General features: G+C 53.5%; 1 protein-coding gene across 3 annotated transcripts in view; it reads left to right on the top strand.

Annotated features, from left to right (window-relative positions):
* The window catches only part of Clmn (calmin), a 94,153-nt gene that overhangs the window by 58,134 nt on the left and 14,827 nt on the right, over positions 1-21,192 (top strand). For all 3 annotated transcript variants that reach the window (XM_047539200.1, XM_047539199.1, XM_047539201.1), the window contains exons 3-10: positions 1,987-2,082; positions 4,390-4,473; positions 8,466-8,558; positions 9,399-9,589; positions 10,256-10,449; positions 11,310-11,392; positions 15,391-17,031; positions 20,492-20,688. In XM_047539200.1, coding sequence (XP_047395156.1) covers positions 1,987-2,082; positions 4,390-4,473; positions 8,466-8,558; positions 9,399-9,589; positions 10,256-10,449; positions 11,310-11,392; positions 15,391-17,031; positions 20,492-20,688 — 2,579 coding nt within the window. The remainder of the gene's footprint in view (positions 1-1,986; positions 2,083-4,389; positions 4,474-8,465; positions 8,559-9,398; positions 9,590-10,255; positions 10,450-11,309; positions 11,393-15,390; positions 17,032-20,491; positions 20,689-21,192) is intronic.

Here is a 21,192-nt window from a genome sequence, read left to right as displayed (position 1 = left end):
CTCTGCCAACTTCCTGCTGCCCCTTCGTGGGGCAGGTGGGTAGCGGCTGCTCTGCAGATAAATCAGATCGCACCTGAGCCTGAAGCGTAATAAACAGGGCGAAATTAACAGCCGTGTTTCCAACCCCGAGACGTTCGAGAGCAGCCTTTCCTGGGAAGGAAAGCCAGGAACTCCTTGGTGAATTGGGCTTAACTGCAATTTGAAGGCTGTCAGGAATATTTACTGAGTCTCTGGCTTCTGGAAAAATTCCCTAATTTACCAAAGGAGTTAGATCATGCAGAAAGCCCTGGGGGTGCCGAGGACTTGGCCATACCAATCTCCGAAGGCCGGGGAATGTTCGGGCCGGGAGTGTTTGCACTGGAGCGGTTTCAACATCTCCCCTGCCACCCCTCCCATGGACCCAGGCCAAGGCCGTTTGATGTCGTGGCAGAGGCCCTTACAGGAACTGCCAATGGAAATTATTCTTCAGGTTTAACTCCAGAGTCGGGCCCGGCCACGGGCAGGGCTGGTAACTGGAATTCTGTTAGTCCATTTATCAGGGGCTGTTTGGTTGGGTGTCTCCTTTTCTGCCTCGCGTTAGCAGGAGTCACATTTCCATAAGAGCCGTGGTAACCAAGGCTGTCTTGCTCGGTGTGGAATGTGCCCCAGGAGCTGGGGGAGTTTACAAAGAAAATAACTTGCCTTTTGGTTCAAAGTAGCTGTTGCTCTTGAAGCAGAACCTTTTTCTGTGCACCTGTGGGTGGAATCGCCCCGTGTTTTGACTGACTGGGGTGCAGGGACTCATATAAAAGGTAAGGAAATGCTGCTTTCCCTAATAAAAAATAAAACACAGTCCCTCCAAGGCTGTGCCGGAAAGGAAGGAGGCTTTCCCAGAGGAGAAAGGTGACTGGTCCCTGTTCCACTGTGCTGCCGAGATTTTTCTCACTCGGGTCTGGGCTGGCTAGGGCTGCCACGGCCCAGCCGCACTGCATCCCATTACTCCTGCCTCCTGTGGGAAAGCTCAGCCCTTCCTTTGTCCCCAAGAGCAGAGAGAGCACCCAGGCTAACCGCTCTCACCTGGCCAAAGTCCCAATCCCAAAAGGAATTCACGCAGAGTAGGAGCCCCCAGAGAATGCAGGTTTCCCGACCCTGCTCTGCGAGGTTGTCACAGTAAGTCCCCACCATGAGTTGGATCTCTTAAATATCCAAGGGTGACCATTGGAGAAAAGGGACCAAGGAGTGGTAGGCACCAAGGGAGGGGAAGAGAAGGGAGGGAGGTTGGTCAAGTTACATTGTTACTTAGTGCACATGTATGAACACCTAACCACAGATCCCGTCCTACACGACTCTAAGGCACCGATAAAAAATGTGGGAACAAAGTCCCCACCGTGCCGCGTCAGAAGGTTATTATCAAGTTTGTTTAATCGACAGAACCTCAGGCGGGTGCACATACAGAGATAGCAGTGGTCTGAAGATCGGGGGACCCTGCCGACACCGGCCTGAGGCTGGAGTGCAGCTGACCCCGGGCGCCATCGTATTGCAGCCTGGGGGATGCTTGGGTCCCCCCTGCGTGGTCTGATGTAGGGAGGAGAACTTCACCAAAGGGCTGCTTAGCCACACGCCGGAGCGTCACGCAGCCTCTTTGAACCTGTTCCCCCATCCGAAGGCTGTCAGGATGTGCCATTTCTTTCTAACTGTAAGCAGAAACCTGGACGCAATCTAATCTTGGGTATGAGATCTCTGGCTCAGAGGGCCCCCAGGGTCACTTACTGAACCAGCCTCCTGTTTCTGAATCTCTTGTGTAGATCTCCTGCCAGGTGGCCGTGCGTGTGCTGCCCAGGAGTCACCTCCAGGGGACTGGCCTCCTACACCCTTGGATGGGATTTCTGCCTAGAGACAGACCCGGATGTCTGGAAGTTTTCTCTTGAGCTGAAACCTGCGTCTCTGATGTATTTTTGTGGATCACACTGGGCACTAATCAGTTGCTTTCTTTCCCGTGCTCCACAGTGTGACCCACCTCTAGAAGTGACAGACCTATTCGTTGATATACAAGATGGCAAAATCCTAATGGCTTTGTTAGAAGTCCTGTCTGGGCGAAATCTGGTACGTATGTTACAGAAGGACCAGGAGGAACCAAAATAGAGGAGACCCCTGCCGAACGTCTCTCCACGAGGGAGGTGTTGCTCCCCGCCACCCCGACCAACACCTGTGATGGTCGGCCTAGAGGAGGAAGGCTTATTTGGCTTATGGTTCTAGTCAAGGTCACTTGGCCCTGTCGCTTTGGGCCTGAGGTGAGGCGGAATATCGAGGTGGGAGCCCATGGCGGTGGAGATGCTCCCTCAGGGCAGCCAGGAGGCAGAGAGAGTGAGAGCGGAAGGGACCGAGGGCCCAGCGTCCCCTTCACGGGCACACTCCAGGAACCACACCTCACCCACGAGGTGCCACGTCTTAAAGATTCCACCACCGTCCAGGAGCCCCCTGGCTTGCAACCAAGCCTTTAGCCTTTGGGGTCACTAAAGCTCCAGGGCACAAGGACAGGCATAGAGGAACGCCCACATACCAGGGCTGCGTAGACCCTGCAGCAAGACACATGGAAGGGGCATTCCTTTATCCATGAGTGGAAGGGGCATTCCTTTATCCATGAGTGGAAGGGGCATTCCTTTATCCATGAGTGGAAGGGGCATTCCTTTATCCATGAGTGGAAGGGGCATTCCTTTATCCATGAGTAAGCGTGATATAAACGTGTAGCTAAGCAGTATCTTTTTTAAAAAGCAAATCTTAGTAAATAAATAAATGCCCAGTGTTTACAGCACACCTGTGATAGACGAAAATTGGAACTCAAAAATTAAAGTTGCGCTATCCATTTGTTAGCTAGAGTAACAGCTAAGAATCAGAAAAACTGAAGGACGTTTACCAACCAAATTCTATTATCTAACCTGAGGCTAGCACTAGAACTGCTGGCTTCTAGAACATCCTTTTAAATACCACTGAACTTGAAGGACGCCCGCCGATGTTGGCATTCGTTCCTCTCTATGGAGCCTGTGTCTGCTTCCTGCAGTTTGGTCCTTTTGCTCCTCTGCCTGCCCGGGCTTTTGGACTTGGCTCTGCTGGCTTAGCTGTGTGGTGCCGTCCTGTGCACTGCAGGATGTTGAGTATCTGACCACTAAGTGCCACTAGCACCCTTTGGTACGGTGACCAAAAACATCCCAGATCTGGCCAGATGTCCCTGAGGGCACAGACTGAACCCAAAGCGCCAGTGGTGTCGAGGTTGAGAATGCTGCTCTCGATTAGAGTGTTTGCATTGGCCTTGGCACCTGTCATGCCTGCGTGCAGGGGCGGAGAGGGCTCACGGCGGCACCACGCCTGAGCCCAGCCAGCCAGGGCCTCTGCAGTCTGCTCTCCACTATTCCATCAGAGCCCCGATTTCTGTTCTTGGATGAAGTGTGGCTGGGCTCTCACCCTGATCCCTCCCGCCTTCACCTTCCCAACAGCAGAGGGGGAGATGCCCGTCAGCCGGCAGGCAGGGAATTCTAGTGAACGATGAGCCCATTGCTGCAAAAATAGGATCTGACTGTTTAGCAGGTTTCAGGTGAGCCAGCAGCATGGTCTCCAGAAGCCTGCCTGAGAGACTGTGCCCTGGCCTCTCACTCTGTGCTCCCAGGACATAGCTCCCTGCTTGGTCCTCAGAGCACTAGGCACAACCTCCATGGCCTCGGGGGGTCTCCGTCAGGAGGCTGTGGTTCTGGAGTGCAGCCAGAGCGGGCCTCCTCCTCCCCGTTAGCTCGACCTCGGAGTGACACAACCCTTCCCGGGGACGCACAGGGGCTTCTTTGCAGGGGTTTACGCTGGCCTAAGATCCTTGTCAGCATCTTAGCTTCTGCAGGCCTCTTTCCCTCTTTTCCTCTGCCTGAGATAACTGCCCACAAAGCCCTTGGCCAAAACCAGAAACATCTGCTGCCCCCAGGGGGTCCTGGGCTGGATGATTTAGCAGCTGAGTGGCGATGCAGGACAGCGAGGGCTCATTGTCCCAAGCAAAGCGTCAGTGCAGAGAGGAGAGCACGTGACTGCGGGCCTCTGGAGGAGGGGGATTCCAGCAATCCAGGAGCTGGGTCGAGGAGAGAAACTGGGCAGATTTGTCCCTTGGCGGCTTACTTGGGTTCCCCCCATTCACCAACTCCAGTGAGTCAAGTTCTGGTTCCACACAGGGCTGATGGTCGAGGGTCCCTGATGTTGCATTGGCGCTCCCCAGGAGGCGCATGTGTGTGGGTTTGGTTGCAGTCCAGGCGGGTTTTAGCCACAAGCCCCTGACTTTCTCCAGAAATTCATGTGAAAAGGGTAAAGAAAAAGAAAAGCGCCGGTCCCAGCCCCAAAGTGCCTGTGTGGGCTAACGTCCTCTCGTTTGTTTTACAGCTGCATGAATACAAATCCTCGTCGCATCGTATTTTTCGGCTGAACAACATAGCGAAAGCACTTAAGTTTTTGGAAGATAGCAATGTAAGTGTTTGGAGCACATCTCGTGAACAGGAGCCAGTCCTGTGGCCAGAAGGGCCCGCAGGAAGTCCTGTGCCGGTCACGAAATGTGAAGAGGGCATCCAGCTAGCATGGCCAAAGAAACTGAGCTCAGGTGAACGGCAAGCAGACAGTTCATCCGCTGGGGACGCAGCCTGCCCCTGCCCACCCCACCCGAGTCCTCCAGCCTTGGAACTTGATGCCCAGCCCTTCCTGGGGAGGGCGGAGCTGCTGTCTGGCTCTCAGATCTTTGGAATCTAGTTGACCTTTTCATTTCTAAGAGTGCACTGAGCTCACCGAAGTGTAAAACTTCCTCTTGGAACTTAGAATAGGAGAGAAACAGAGGAGGAGAGAGGGCTGAGGGTGCCGGGGGTGTCTCAGCATTCCTTCCTCTTTGTTGGGACTTTCTAGACTTAGCGCATCTTTTCTGCACTTGGACCTCTGCTCCATGTCCTTGCGGATGGGCAACGTGGCCCAGGAGGGATGAAATTCCACAGCTCTCCTTCATTAGATTTCAGCAATTACTCTAGGTTTAGAAAAAGGTCTTCAGCTAGCCTGAAGGGGCAGCACGTGTAGTCAGACTTCATCCTGAAGTCCGTTTCATCTGGGTCCTCAGGGTAACAGATCTGAAGGTGGCTGATTTCAGCAGAAAAGGAGTTTGTTGGAAGGATGCCAAGTAGCTCACAGAATGAACTGGAAACCTGGAGAACCAGGGATGGAGCCCAGGGAAGCCAGGTGCCAGGGGCATTGCAGAGCCCACCTAGAAGATCGGTGAGGGCCAACCCCACCTCCCTGCCCCTCTGCCTCTAGGTGGCCCCCACAGCCTGGGGAAAGAGCCCACCATGGTGCTGGCCATCGGCATCACACGTCCTGTGCAGGGTGCTGTGGCAGCCCAGCCTGGGTCTTAGCCCACAGCCCAGGTGCATTTTGCCTTCTGAGGAGGAAGTGAACTCTGCCTTCCACAGCCACACAGCGAAGAAAGTCCCAGATCCCAGGGGAGGGTGATTCAGATGCCAAAAAGCACAGCAGTGTATAGCAGCACTGTTCATTATAGCCAAAAAGTGGAAATAGACCAAAAGTGCATCAGCCAACAAATGGGCCAACAAAATGTGATCTGTCCGTAGTATGGAATATTACTCAGCCATAAAAGAGAGGGAGATGCTGGTGTGTGCTACAGCATGAGTACCTGCTCGTGGAAGAAGGCAGACACAAGGAATGCTCAGGATGTGGTTCTGTTGGTGTGAAATGCCCAGGGCAGGGAAACATCTAGAGATGAAAGCACAGTAGTGAGCGCCGAGGGCTGGGGGAGGCCGAGGGGCGGGCGAAGGGAGAGGGTGTGGGGCTTCGGTCAGAGGCACTGAAGATGTTCTGCAATGGCGGTGGTGGTGCTTACTCGTGCCTGTGACTGCACTAAACTCCCCTGAATCGGACACTGTAGTGGGTGCATTGAACAGAACGTCAGTTCTATCTCAACGAAGCTGTTTAAGAAGAAGGCACATCCTGTATCCATTGAAAGGCTTCCTCTCTGCAGAGCTGGTTACTCCATCAGCCTGCACTTGAACGTGGACCAGCCCGGGGCCAGGAGGCCCATGGTCCACTCACTTCCAATCCAGGCTTCCTCACTCACGTCCAGGAGCAGCGAGAAAATTCCATACTGCCCTAAACAGGCGACAGAAGCAAAGCCTGCTGGGCCCAGAACCAGGGCTCGCTGGGGCAGCTGCTGCCACTTGCCGCTCTGAACTGGCTTTACTCCCTGCGACACCCACCTGTGTGCTGGGGTCAGCCTTAGCTTTGTAGCAGGGCCTACCCTGAATTCATGTCACTTCTTAGCCAAGGTGGTGCCCAGAACTGGGGCTGGATGCTTGCTCCAGGGTGCAGATGTGGCTGCGTGGACCTTCCCACCCTCCCCACAGCCAAGCTTCACAGGGCATAGTGCTGACTCCCTCGGCAGAGACAGGTCGCCCCACAGAACCAGCCCCGTGACTTCCAGCAAGTCATTCAGTCTGAGCCTTACCTTCCTCTTCTGAGAAATGGGTATACTGTGAGCATTAAAAGAACTACCCTGTGAAAGCCACAGTTCTTGCTCCATCAGGGAGCCATTACCATGCTGGCCCTAGCTTAGCACACTGGACGTGCCAGCCCAGAGGGAAGAAGGAGTCCCAGACACCAGTTGGTCCATTCACTTTCAGGCTGGAAAACCCTCCTTCCTAGGAGGAAGAGGTGGAGAATGTACCTGACGCTCTTGACTGAAATCTAGCTGTTAAATTGTCCATTCACCAAAATGAAGTGTCCAGGCAACCAAAACCTTTGGGCCATCTGCTTCTTTGGGGCCCGAGATCACCAGCCACTACCACCTTCTCTTGGCCCTAGGACAGTGTTTTAGACTCCAAATGGCCTTCCCAAGGGCCAGCGGCTCCCTGCTGAGCCCTCTCCTCTCCCCTCTCTCGGGAAAGGACGCCATCATATCACGGCATCCCTACCAGGCAGCTCTGTCTCCCTCTGGAACCCCAGCTCAGAGGGCCGGGCTGTCGTTGTCATCCGGGCTTCCCCGGGCAGGGGTGAAGATGAGGATGGCCAGCTGACTGATGGCTTTGATTCCCCTGGACAGGAACGTGTTCTGTAAACCAGAAAAGCTGGGAGCTGCCGGGGCCGGGGTTTGGGAAAGGGCAGGCACAGCTGGCTGGCGATCGGTCCTGTTGACGTGTGCTCATGATGGATGTGGACAGAACAGGGGCCGCATTTGATTGGCTGTGTTGCTCACAATGTTGACAACTTCCTTCCTGGCTTCCCGCCGGCCAGCGATGAGCCCGTGTTGTCTGAATTACGTTCTTGGCATCAGCCCGCAAAACAGACGTCAGCCAGGGAACTCAGAAGTCACCCTCAATTAGGTGAGCCAGGCTTTGCCGACGGTGTCAGGAACCCCCGCAACCGACAGGATCAGAGGCCAACGTCAGATGATTTGCAAAGCTGTGATGGAAAGGGAGAGGGGAAAGAAGTGGGGAAAGGAAGGATCTGTGTCAACAGTTCTCTTCACGTTTCCTTTCCCAAGTGTCCCAGGCAGAAGTCTGTGGTGGGGATCGCAGGCTCGATCTTGACTTATCTTATTTCTCCTCTTCCCCCAAAGGATATTTTATACATTTTTAAGGGCAGCTCAGCAAGGAGAAGGAAATATGGCAGACCCATGTAGCCCAGGAAGCCCTCCTTACTCTCTGGTCCTTCCCAGAGAGGATGCAGAGCAGATTGTCAGTGTAGGGGATCGTTTGCATTTCTAACAAGTTCCCAGGTGATGGTGCTACCCATCCAGGGACCACACGTGGCCTTAGGGATTTACCAAGGGCATCCTTCTGTGATTAAATAAAGTGGGTAATTCCTTAGGGGTTTCTGTAGTGGAAACATGGCAACCATCGGTAGGTTGTTCTGTGAGGGCACAGGACCTCTGGGTATCAGCCTTATCCCAGCTCACTGTTTCTAGTCAGCAATGGACTTCCCTTTCCCACCCCCACCCCCCCAGGGTCTGTGATTGCTGGTGTCTGTGCTCTGTATTTGTCCAAGGGCTCACTCAATCCGAGGGTCAGTGGCTTTAGTGCAGCCTAAAAGCAGATCTCTCCTAGGCATCTGCCACCTCTCCTTGGAAAAGAATGACTGAAACCTTGCAAGTTGTGCGATCCTGGGCACATTGTGTTTAACCAGAATGTTCTCCTAACTCTCGGGTTAGTAGAAGCACCTGCCTTGCGGGGTTGCTGTGAGGATAGACTGAGTTGATACTTGCAAGGGTTGGGGTGGCGTGTCACGTGGAAAGCACTACGTATGTGTTCATTAAATATGCTTCCGCATTCCGAGTGTCCCTGAGAAGTGGTCTTGGCCAGCGACAAATGGCACAGGGTGAGCAAGAGAAACAGGCTTATGAGGGTAATGGAAAATAGTGTAGATGGTCCCCCTTGGAACCTCCTGTAAGCTGACAAACTGCTTCTCTCCAGGTTAAACTGGTTAGCATCGATGCAGCAGAAATAGCAGACGGCAACCCCTCTTTGGTTCTTGGACTGATATGGAACATAATCCTCTTCTTCCAGGTAAAATAATGTCCCTTCTATAATACTGTGTAAGGATCTTGAGTCCCCTTAGCACCAACAGAACAGTGTGGCTCCAGCTCAAAGGGAGACAGTGAGACTTGGTTGCTGCAGACTTTGACTTTTCTGTTCACTGAAAAAGAACTGGAAGTAGAAAATTATGGTTCTTTATTTAATGACCCTTGTAAGAGTAAAAATGCTCCACATGAGTAAGATTTCCTGGAAGTTTTTGCATAAGGCTTACTTTCCAGAGAGAGAGCACAAACAAAACTTGGAGACCTGGATCCCGTTCTGTGTGAGTCCTGAACTTAAAAAAAAAAAAAAAGGAAAGAAAGAAGAAAAGAAAGTCTCTCTCTCTTGGAGCCTCAATTTCCACATCTGTGAAATGGGAGCAGTGGTCATAAGATGTGGTGAGCAGCCAGAAAAGCCATGTACAGGGGTTCTTTGTCCACTGTCCAGTGTCACATATGGGAGTCAGTTACGGAAGCCTGTTATGGGTATCCTAAGAGGTGTTAGAACATTCAGAAATAGTTAAAAGTCAAGGCTTCCAATCCATCAGGAGCCTCACTTATTTATCTGGTATGAATCTATTGAGTTTCTCCAGCATGCCTGCTGCTGGACCTTCAGGATCCTATCCTCTTGACCCTCTGGGATCACAGACAGGCCAATCCCATGCTGTGACACTCCCAGGTGCAGGCAGTCAAACAGGTTTTCTCCAATCAGAGAACCAGTTCTGCATCAGCTGGTCCCTCTAGCCAGATCCGGAGCCACAGGTCAGACAAGGGACTGCTTCCTGGGTGCATCTCTCTGTCCCTGGTGTCTGAAATGCCATTTTCTTTCTAGATTAAGGAGCTCACAGGCAACCTCAACAGAAACTCTCCATCTTCCAGTCTGTCACCTGGCTCAGGGGGCACAGATTCTGACTCCTCCTACCCACCCACACCCACCACAGAGAGGAACGTGGCGATATCAGTGAAAGACCAGAGGAAGGCCATCAAGACCCTGTTGGCATGGGTGCAGAGGAAAACGAGGAAGTAAGGGGGGCCCTCTGCCCACCATACAGTTAATGAGGGGTTTTCAGGCTGAGAGAGGAGTGTCCCCTTCCCTGGAGTGGGTGAAGGTGGAGGGGCTCCCATCTCTTAAGATGCCAGTCATGCACATGCAGACGCTTCCTGTGGTCAATCAGAACAGGGGACGCTGCCTGGCAGGGCTTGCCCTCAAAACTGATGAGAGGATTTGACTGGAAATCAGGGACTTTCGCAACGCAGACTCCCTGAGTGGGCTCATCTCCGGGATTCTGGAAATATGTGCACACTTATGACTAAGCCTCAGGGTGTCTTTCAGAGTCTCTACTTTTTAAAAGTAATAGTATAGGAAGTAACATGATCAAGGTCAGGTTCGGCCTTCTCAAACCAAGATAGGTGACCCGGAGCAAAGTTCCAGCCCACAGTGTACCCCAGGCCAGTGGCCAGGGGAACTGGTGCCCGGCAGGGTGCCCTCCCCTGTCCCTCACTTTTTAAATTGCTGTTTTATTTGTAGTAATAACGACAGTAGCTGCCCCCTCTCAGTGGCTTCCCTGGCTTCCTGTCTTGGTTGACTACAGGATGGGGGTCAATGCCCGGGGCCACCTGCAGCCCCTGGCCTCCTGTCCTGCGGGGCTCGCTCACCGGCGCTGTCGTGCCACTGCCATCTTCTTCCAGGTACGGCGTGGCGGTGCAGGACTTCACGGGCAGCTGGAGGAGCGGGCTGGCTTTCCTGGCTGTGATCAAGGCCATTGAGCCCAGCCTGGTGGACATGAAGCAGGCCCTGGAGGACTCCGCGCGGGAGAACCTGGAGAAGGCCTTCAGCATCGCTCAGGAGGCCCTGCGCATCCCCAGGCTCCTAGAGCCAGAAGGTAGCCCGACGCCCGCCCTCCCGTGATTCCTCCCCACTGACTCTTAGCACAGGTGGAAAATTTAAAAATACAAAAGGCAAAATGTAATGAAGAAAATTCTGTCTCCCATATTCCAATACTTTTCTGCGCCTCCATGTAGGATATGTTACCTAATTGGTGTTGTTCAGCGCGTGTGGGATTTTGTCTCCTACTCTCGTAGCGTAGCATGACACGTGCATTTTACGCATTGCCGCGATGCCCTGGGTGTTTCTCTTTATTGGTGCCCTGATGGTCCACCCAGTGGGCCTACGAAAATTCACTCAGCTCCTCCCTGCTGGTGGCCCTTGAGTGGCTTCGGAAATACTCGCTTTTGCCCAGAGCACTGCAGTGGGCAGCTCACTGCAGACGCCTCGGCAGACGGCTCACAAGCAGACGGCTCAGCTTGTTCCCTCGAGGGCAGGTCCCAGCAGCAGAGTGGCAGCGTGGAAGGGAGCATGTCTTGTGAAGGGGCTCCGCTGTCCCTTCTGTCACATGGCTTTTCGGGGGTTTGGCTGATTTGGGGCCCGCTGTGGCAGGGTGTGGGGTGTGCCAGTTTCCAGACTTGCGGTGGAGCCAGCAGTGAGCCGTCCACTCACAGTACTCCTGAGGCTTAAGGCGCAGGGAAGGTGGAGGGAGTCCTCAGAATAAGAAGCCGGCTTCCCATCCCAGTTCCTCCACTCGTCAGCCGGCCTGAGGCTTCAGTCTGATGATTCACCCGCCCCGGAGCCCAGATTTCCTTGCTTGCAAAAAGAAAAGGCCCTCGACCTGCGGGCTCCCACCAAGCACCCCGCAATTCGTGGGGAAACCGCGCGTCCCAATAACGCCCATGTCTCTCTCCACAGACATCATGGTCGACTCGCCGGACGAGCAGTCTATTGTGACTTACGTGGCACAGTTTCTAGAACGTTTCCCGGAGCTGGAAGCTGTATGTTTGTTTTCCTTGCCTTCATTTCAAACTCTGTAGACTTCCACTGGCTGCCATCAGACACGGTGGGGACTTGGACTGTCATTCTCCGTGGTTAACAGTGATAACCACACGTTGACGGTCCTTGCCTGGCCACATTTTAATGTCTAAATTATATATAACACGGGTTAAGCATAAAAGGGGGGCAGAAAGTGGGTCACATCTTTGCCAAACCTCTTCCAATTGCAAACTTTATTTAGACTACAAAAGACATTCATTTATGATTCAGACCAGTCGCTTGATGCTTCAGCTGTCAGGTGGACCATAGCCATCACCAGCTTTTATCCGTTTTAAAAATAGCAACCATTCAAAGGCATGCTATGTATCTTCAGGAACCCAGACTGTACTTGGGGATAGATTTTTTTCTGGAGCAATCTTGCAGATGTGGTGGCTTCATTGAACACTCTTCCCCTACCATGCACGGCCTTGAGATGATAATGACAACAAAAAGAATGGCGGTGACAATAGCTACAGCCTTGTGTGATTTCAGCTGTCCTTTACTGGGTGCCTAGTGCTGGCTGGGGAGACTCAGCAAGAAGCTGGACCAGGCTGAGGATGCAGCTCCATGGTGGAGAGCTTCCCAGCATGCACAATGCCCTGGATTCCACCCAGATAGATAGATACCAACATCCATCACCCACATATACACACATACACCTGGACAGGTGAAGCTTTGTTCTAACAGGGAAAACCATTAACAAGTCAGCAAACACATTATTGTTTCAAGCAGTTGTAAATACCAGACAGAAAAAAAAAAAATAGGTGCGTAAAGAGTTAAAGAATTCTTGTAGGGAACTGGGGACTGCTCTTTTCACTGGAGACTGATTATGTGACTGTGCCCCTGTGCAATCCAGTATTGTTAGCTTCTTTTTATAGGTGAGACTATGGGTGCTCAGAGAGGGTTAAAGGCCTCCCCAGGGCCACAGAGCTGGGGCTTGACCCCAGGTCTCTGTGGTTCCAAAGTTGAGTCCGTTAAGTCCCTTACAACCTGCCGCTAGGACTGGAACCCCATTTTCCATTGAAGAGCTTACTGGGTATTGTGGCTTCCATCCCATCTGTCCTTGCACCCCAGAATGCCTCCCAGGGTACTTCGGAAGCCAGGATTCCCATGCAGGAATACCAGCTCTGCCACTTGGAGCTGTGTGACCACAGGCTGCTTGCTCAACTTTCCTGACGTCTGTGTCAGAAGCCACCTGTAAAGTGGAGATGTTACCCACCTTTCAGGGCTGTGCGCAGAATAACTAGACCTGTTCCCAGCCTTGCACTGGCAATAGTGAACACTCAGCACACGATGGTGATAATTATTTTGCAACTCAGCTTTCCTGGCCCTTTATTAAATTCCAAACACCAGGCTCAGGGCATTCATTAACCCTGAGTTCTTGATCAGAATTTGAGGCAGAATGTGAGATCAACTAGAACTTAGTGGAATTTGTGTGCCACAGTCAGGATTCAGCACGGCTGACACCTGGGTCTCCCCAGTGCTGGAGTCAGAGACGCAGCTGGGAATAGAGAAGGCAAAGAACAGTTCCCGGGAAAGTCATCTTGGGTCACGAGCTTCACTACTGAGCAATTGCTTACACCCCCAGGGGACACAGATGAGACGCCCGGTCTCACCAGACACTCCTGAGCTGAGCCTTAACAATGCCATCGGGCTAGTGCTGGCCACAGACCAGGTGCTGGGCTCCCTTCATGGCCCTGCATGTCGCTTGGTTTGGTGGGGTAAGGTGCGGACCTGAGAATTGGCATTCTCTAATAGGCTGCTCATGTGTTACTATGCCGTTTTAATACTCCACATACAGACTGATCCTTTTTTATGCATTTCTATCAGGACAGGAAAGTGTTTGGCCGTCACCAGCTGGGACTGCAGATTTGCCTATCTCCTCCTGTGTGTGGGTGCTGTTCGCTGCACAGATATTTAGGACCATCTATCTTCCTAATCACTTGACCATGCTATTTCTAGGACATTTCTCTCTGTCTTGAAGTATACTTTGTCTGGTGCAGATGTAGGCGTGGCTTTCCTGTGATCAGTGTTTACATGATAGGTATTTTTCTATCTTCTTCCTTTCATGGTCATGTGCACTTGTGTTGAAAGTATGTTTCATGTAAAGAGCACTCAGTTGAGTCTTATTTCTTATCCCATCCTATAAGCTCTTTGGTTTAGTCGATCTGTTTTCTGTCCTTTCACATGGATTTCATCTACTATCTCCATCACTGTCTTCCATTGATCCCATCTGTCCTATGCTCCTTCGTGTGTCTCAGCTACTCTTTTATCATCATTATTATTATCATTGCTCAAGCATTTTTGGTGTCCATGTTCTCTCCTCTATGGGCTTGGTAGCCACATCTCCTTGATGAATCTTTTCAGTAGTTATTCCAGGGATTGTGATGCTCATCGGTGAACCTACCTTAAATTACTGTCATGCCACTTCAGATTCAGTGTACATCTTATATGTTTCTAAATTCATCAGTGTAACTCCATTTCTTTGTCCTTTAACCTTTCTTATGTCCATCTTAGCTCACAATATTTTATCATTTCTTTGAACAGTCAGTGGACATTCAAAGAAAATGTATAGTTTTTTCTATGACCGTGGGTTTCCTCTTTCAAGTACTTTTTCCCTTCAGATCCAGGCTTCCATCTCTGACTATTTCCCTTTAGCCCAAAGAGCTTCCTTTAGTTGTCTTGAAGTGTAGTGTAGATTAAATAGTTATTCCAGAGATTTTTCTTTTGCTAATTTTAACACTGGGTCATTGGTGGCTCTACTTCTAGTGCCTGTTGCTCCTCTTGATTATAGGCTTCATTCTCATAAGTCTTCAGGACTTTTTAATTTTTTTTTTATGTCAGATCTAATATATAAAAGAATCGTAGAGATTGAAGTAGATAAACTTTTTTTCTGTATTAGTCCTTTCCATTGCTGTAATATAATACCTGAGGTTAGGTAGTATACAAAGGTAGAGGGCATGAGTACCAGCATCAGTTTGGATCTAGTGAGGACATTATGGTGGAAATGTATGCCAGAGGAAGAGACCACATCCTAAGACGTCAAGCCAGAGAGCAGTCCAGGGGTTAGGCCTGCTCTTTTAGAACACTCCCTCCCTTGGGAACTAACTGGAATCTATGAGAACTTGAGTTCCTTCACCCTCAATGACTCAAACGCCTTGCACTCTGAAAGATCCCAGCAACCCTCACCTACCTATGCTGGCTCCCGCTCTTCTCACCTATGAACCCTTTGGGGGTCAACCCACATCCAACCCAGAGCAGAGAATATAGCCCTTTCCCAAACAAGCCCCTGAGACAAGGAGCTGAGCATTTTGACTTTATCAGGAATTGATGGGAGTTTGGTTACAGTTTTCTTTCATTTCAGTTCTCTGGTTTCACATTTTTGGAGGTTGAGGTCAGTACACAGTCTCTCTCTGTAACAGTGCATTGGAGGCCAAGTCTGTGATACCATCAAGATTCTCTCCTCCTCAGCCCAGCCCCTGGCTGGCTCTCACACACTAGAAATCACTGTGTGGGACCAGAAGCATATGACAAGAAGGGATTTTGTTTTTAGCCCTTCCAGATTCAGTCCGTTACAGCAGCCCTCCTGATCAGTTACAATATGGCCCATGATGCCTTATCGCAGGTGGTTAGTCTCCCACCATGCATACCCAGACTGGCCAGTGGTACACAGACATGATGTAGCTCACTTCAGAAGTGCTCGGCCTTCCCTGGAGATTAGCACATTGAGATTTGTTTGCATCCCTAGCCTTTAGTATTTTATATTTATTTTTTATTTATCTGGTATTGTCACACTTCAATAGGAACAGAAGTCTTGTAACCATTTAATCAGAATGCTTTGTTAAAGTGTCTTTGTGTGTGTGTGTGTGTGTGTGTGTGTGTGTGTGTTTAGAGGGGCATATAGATCACACTTAAAGTTTGAGGTTGGATTCATTTCATATTGTCCTGTGATTCTTTGCAGGAAGATTTCGTGGATCCAGATAAAGAAGTCCCCATCGAATCCACCTTTGTCCGCATCAAAGAAACCCCTCCCGAGCAGGAGAGCAAAGTCCTCCTCCTGACTGAGAACGGGGAGCAGGCCTACACCGTCAACCACGAAACCAGCCACCCACCACCCACCAAGGTCTTTGTCTGTGACCAGCCAGAGAGCACAAAGGGATTCTGCCTGGGCAGCATGTCCAGCTGTGCACTGTCCAACAGCTCCACCGATTTTATGCACCAGATCATCGACCAAGTCTTCCAGGGGAGCCCAGGGAAGACGAGCAACATCAGTGAGCCATCTCCAGAATCTTCCATCTTATCCACCAGAAAGGAAGGCCGGAGGTCCAACTCTTTGCCAATCAAGAAAACTGTCCACTTTGAGGCTGACACCTATAAAGACGCCTCCTGCAGCAGCGACCCTTTCTACGGTCCCGACCTCAGCTTTGAAGAGAGCCTGAGTGCCACTGCCACCCAGGAGCTGCCGAAGAAGGACGAACACACCTCGGTGGTCGAGGTCGCCGAGGAAAAGAAGCCAAAACAGGAAGCCTCGCCCATCTCGGGAGCAGCCTCCGACAGGGTCCCCTGGGACTTGCCAGGGGCAGATGGTACCCTCGGTCACGCTCCGCCTTCCCAGCATCCCTCTTCCTGTAACGGTTCTGTCGAGGGTCCCACTGGCCACAGCGAGGACAGTCATCCTGTTCCGCACCCTGCCGAAAACACCGTCTTGGCCGATGCCCTCGAGATCAAGGTGAAGCTGTTGACCGTAGAAGCTGTATATAAGGAAGACAGTTTCGAAGGCATCCCGTTAAAAGCTTCCAAATTTAACAGTGACCTCGTCGACTTTGCTTCGACCAGCCAAGCTTTCCCGGAGGTCCCTTTGCCGCAGGAGAAAGCACCAGCCGAGGAGGTGGTTGCCGAGACTCCTGCTGAAAAGCTGGGTAAGAAGAGGAGCAAGTCCGCCCACACCGGGAGGGAGTCTCCCGAGCCCCAAGTTAAGCGTGACAGGCAGGAGCCTCTCAAGGGCGCCGAGCAGGACGCGCAAGGCTATTCTCCAGGTCTGGATGAGACACCTGCAGAGAAGAAGCCAGAGGTCTATGAGAAGGCCAAGAGAAAGTCCCCTCGGTGTCACAGGGAGGAAGAGGGAGAAGCTGAAGGCGACCCGGGGGTTGGTGGGGAACTGCCTTCCAACCCCCCAAGCGGCAGTGTCAGCCTGGAGACCCTCCGGAGCCACAGCGAAGAAGGCCTGGATTTCAAACCCTCTCCACCCCTGTCCAAGATTTCCGTCATTCCCCACGACCTGTTCTACTACCCGCATTACGAGGTGCCCCTGGCGGCGGTTCTGGAAGCATACGCAGAAGGCACGGAGGACCTCAAGAGTGAGGATGTGGATCTGGAAGAGCCCGAGGGCTATCCCCACGAGCTGGACAGCAGGGACGGGGAGGCCGTGGATGCCCAGAGCAGCTGCAGCCTCTTGGCGCTAGCCGAGGTCCTTCCCAGTGCCAGTACCCACGCGTCCTATGTCGATGGGGCCACGCCAGCCTCGGAACCCACGCCCCTGCCCCCCACTGAGGACCACCAGCCAAGGGAGACCAAAGAGAGTGACCCTGTAGAGAGCCATCAGGTACGCCACCATGGGGTCGGGGCGCCCTGGCCCCTGCCCAAGGAAATTCTGTACTTTTCCCTCCATGAAATGGGTGAGGAGGGTCCTCTCGTGGGCACCCCTGGGCACTAAGTCAAAGGGGAAGCACTTTTGTGAGTCTCAGGCGAGTGCTGGGTTGGCACCTGAGAAGGAACCCCTTCTGAAATTTCGTACCCTGGTCACCTCGCTGGCCTTATCCACCTGACCCCAATCCTAGCCCTAGCCATGGATCTGCTAAAAAGACCGTGTGAGGTCACTTGTGACGTCCAGCAGAGTAGAGGTGGTAATCACTGTTTTCTTAAGTAACTGTAGCCAACATGGAAGCGTGTGTTAGTGAACTGCAATGCCCTTCTGCTGCGGCCGTCTGGGGAACAGGGACAGCTCACCTGACTCCAACGGTGATTTGAAAAGTCTTTGGTATGTTTGGCCCTGATCCGCGGTTCCCGTGGTCTGAAACCGGCCGTGTAAACTGTCACCTGGAGCTCGAGCAGTGGACACATACTTGTCCACTACCCGTGTCCCACTTCATCAGGCCCAGAAGCTCAAGAGGTGCAGGAGTGACAGGGAGCCGGCGTGCGGGGCCCTGGCCTGCCGCCTCCGGGGAGTGTGTGGGGCAGAGACTCAGCAGGGGAGCGTCCCCGAGGTGCCTTGTGAGAGGAGCTCGGCACTGCAGCCCTGGGAGTCCAGAGGGAGGATCGCAAGCCATGCCGGCTGCGCCCCACAGATGCAGTGCAGGCCTGGGCTCGGCCCTCACCTGGCTCACCTGTCCCCCAGTCCAGCCCTCTGGACTGCAGTGTCCAGCACTGCCAGAAATAAAGGAAGACACTGCCCGCCCTGTGAGATGCGGGAGACACAGGCCCCCAAGGCTGTCCTCTTAGAGAACGTGGCGTCAGGCATAGACCCAGGAGGGCTGGGGTGCGGTGGAGCTGGTGGGGGAGGTTCTGAGTGGAGGCGGGTCCCCTGGTGCTGGAAGAGGTGGGAACGTGACCAGCCCATCCAATTGCTTTAGCGCCAATGTGCCCCTCGTCTCTCCCTAGGCTTTCCCCTCTTCCTCCCAGTGTAGCCCCCCAATAGCCCACAGAGGGGCGCCCCCAAAACAGTCTTATCACGTCACTTCCCCACTCCTGTCTCCACGGTCCAGTCCAGACTCCTAGCGTGGCCTTGGAGACTCTTCCCTCTCCAGCTGGCCAAACCCCTCCCCCTCCTGGGCCAGCCTCCCTCCAGCCAGGCCAGCCCCCTGCGGGCTCCCCGACACACCACCCCCTGGGATCGGGCTGGTCCCACCAGCCTTCCCCGACCGTCACCCTGCAAAGCCCTGTGCAGGACGCCTCCTGGAGCCCCCAGCCCCTGCACCTGCGGCCGCACATTCCTGAACACTCCTTCCTTGAGTGCTTATCCGGTTTTCATGGGGTTTTTCTCTCCCAGGAGCAAGTGGGCATTTGTGTATTAATCTTGGGACCCTAGCCATCAGCATGGTGACCGATAGGGCCTCCCGATGCAGGGGCAAAGGTGTCCTGCCTGGCAGTTTGGGGCAGAGCAGATGTGGGGTGGATAAAAGACAGTGCTGACTGGGGAAGTCCCGGAGGGAGCCAGCCTTGCGCCCTCTGGGGAGGGTGACAGGGAAGGGGGACTCCAGGAGCCTTAGCTGGGACTCGGCTGGAAAGTGCCACAGCAGGGCCTAGTTCCCTTCAGTGTGCCCACTGGACAGTGGGGGCAGAATTCTGAGGCGTAGAGGCGAGCATGGCGGGTTGAAGCTGGGGCGGGGCGGTGAGGATGCAGGTGTGGGGCAGGTGGAGAAGAGGCCTGGGTGGTCCCCAGGTGCCAGGAACGCACCTGCCCCCAGGGAAGGAGCCCCACCTGCCTCCCTGACCCCCATCGGCCTCTCGGCCTCCTCCGGCTGCTGGAGGCCGACTTCCCTGAAGCAAGCCCTGCCCGGTGGGCACCTAAAAGGCCAGCGGGGCCAGTGAGGTCAGGCCTTCGTGTCCCCAGGCTGGGGTAGTTCTTCGGACTGTGGTCGGCCAAAAAGCTCGTGTAGGACAAAAGGTGGGGGCCGAGTGGGGGACAGGGAGAGCCCGAGTCGCATCTCTGGCCTCTGTTCTTTAGGATGACTAAGTCGCGGCGGGATCCCGTCCCTGGCCAGCACAGTGCTTGCCTGCCCTCCAGCACCTGCTGTCCCCAGCCCATGGGCAGGTTGAGGGAGCCCAGCAGGGGTGGGATCATGGAGTCCACCGGAGACGCAGAGTCCCCCTTAGTCCTTGGCCCTGGTGATGTGAGCAGCGGAGGTCACACCGCGTCCTCCTGAGCCTTGCCTACTGGACCTGGGGGACTGGCACTCACCGTCTGTCTGCTGCCTCTGGCTCCACCTGTCCTAGAGCACCTGCCCGCTGCTCCGAGCCCCTTGCTCCTGGCTCCGTGTCTAGTCCCTGGGTATGAGTAGTGCCAGGGGGTGAGCCCAGAGGGTGGGCACCGAGGGTGTCAGGTAAGGTCAGTGACAGACCCGTGGGGTGGATGGTTTCTCTGACACCTGGCCCTCCTTGAAAAATAAAAGGAGTATTTTCCCAGCCAACAGGACTAGAATATGACAGATTTTTCTTCTTCTAGCCTTTAAAAAGGAAAAAAAAGAAAGTCCTCCCACATTTCACCTCTCAGAAAAGGCAGCAGTCCCAGGGGCTGGCAGAGGGACTGTCCTCTTGGATTGCCGAGAGTGCCTTTTCAATGGCTGCACAGAGGGGGCAGCTGGCTGGCTTGTCCTCATGTTCCGATACCCACTGAGCAGGTTCTCCAGCCCAAAGGGGTTCCTAGGAGCTGCTGCACACTCCCGTGCTGCTGTATGTCACGGGGTGTTGCCGATGGCTTTCAGGTGGCTGGCATGACAGTGGTCAGGACTCTTCCTCACCAACTGAGTGCTAGAGAAGTGGCACTGTGTGGCCTTTGGCACAGTGAGGTGTCATCCCACAAACTGCGCTGGCCCGTGTGCACCACTCAAGCTGATGACCATCTGTGCACACCTGGCTTCCGGGTGCCTTCCTGTGCTTCAGAGGGAGGAGGATGGTGGTGTGGAGGATCAGCCCACTCTGAGGAGCATCCTCCCTAGGAAACCCCGCAGACTGTGGGAAGAGGTTGGCAATTGGATATTGTACCCACTTGACAGACCTGCAAAGTGAGGCTCTAAAAGAGGTCAACAGCTCAAGGTCAGGCACCCGACCTCGGCCAGGGTATGGGAAGGGAGCCTCTGACTCACGCCTGGCTCTGCTTTCACTCCATCCATTGACAGCCTTTGACTCCACATGAGGCACAAGAGTTGGGGTGGGTTCTCTCCCAGGTGGACCGTGCTGGAGGGAGATTGCTGGCCACGGCGGCTGGGCCGGGGTGGGACGCTGCCAGGTGATGTCATCTGCTCCGGCAGGAAATCCAACTCATTTCTGGCTCTTTTGTCTTCTAGGCCCAAGGACCCCCACCTTCAGAAAACGTAGCAAACACGTTAGAAGAAAAGGTCCTGGAAGAGCCCACCAGCAGCAAAAAGAAGGCCAAGAGGAAGCACATGGACCACGAGGAAGGCTCGCTGTTCATAGCACCCAGCACTGTTCGGTCCTCAGAGGACCTAGAGGAAGACACTGGCGACCACAAAGTCCCTTCCAGGTATTTCACTAAAAACCTTTTCACCCTAAAGATGGAGCCAGAGTTGCTGTCCGTACTCATCCCATTTCAGCTTTCGATTCTGGAAGGTGCAGGGGGTGGCTTTGGACAAGGGGTGAAATACAGTCACAGAAAGTCCTGGCTTTCTGTGCCTGGGCTCCCCTGCCCGCCTGCCTGTCACCAGGGCTGCCTGTCAGGAGCAGGACTGCAGGGGCGCCAGGCGTGCCCTCGCTCCGGACCGTGCTGTTTGGGTGGACACAGCAATGGGCCCGGGGGGGGGGTGGGCCCGACCCCAGTGGGTGCTGGAGGGAGTGATGGCCTTGGAGCCTGCAGCCACTCTGGTCCCAGACAGCCACTGGGCCAGGTGGAGCCAGACTTCCCAGTTTGTAAGCGTCCTACTGACTGTGAGCGTGTGACTTTTGTCCAGGTCACGTAGAACCCGACGTGAATGTTAGTATTCTGGCTTCTCCCACGAATGGCTCAAAGGTGGTCAGGATGGTTGATTTT

The sequence above is a fragment of the Sciurus carolinensis genome, chromosome 2 (assembly GCF_902686445.1).
Source record: "Sciurus carolinensis chromosome 2, mSciCar1.2, whole genome shotgun sequence".
Classification (NCBI taxonomy): Eukaryota; Metazoa; Chordata; class Mammalia; order Rodentia; family Sciuridae; genus Sciurus; species Sciurus carolinensis.
The sequence above is the reverse complement of the archived record's forward strand: the minus strand, read 5'-3'. Positions and strand labels throughout refer to the sequence as shown.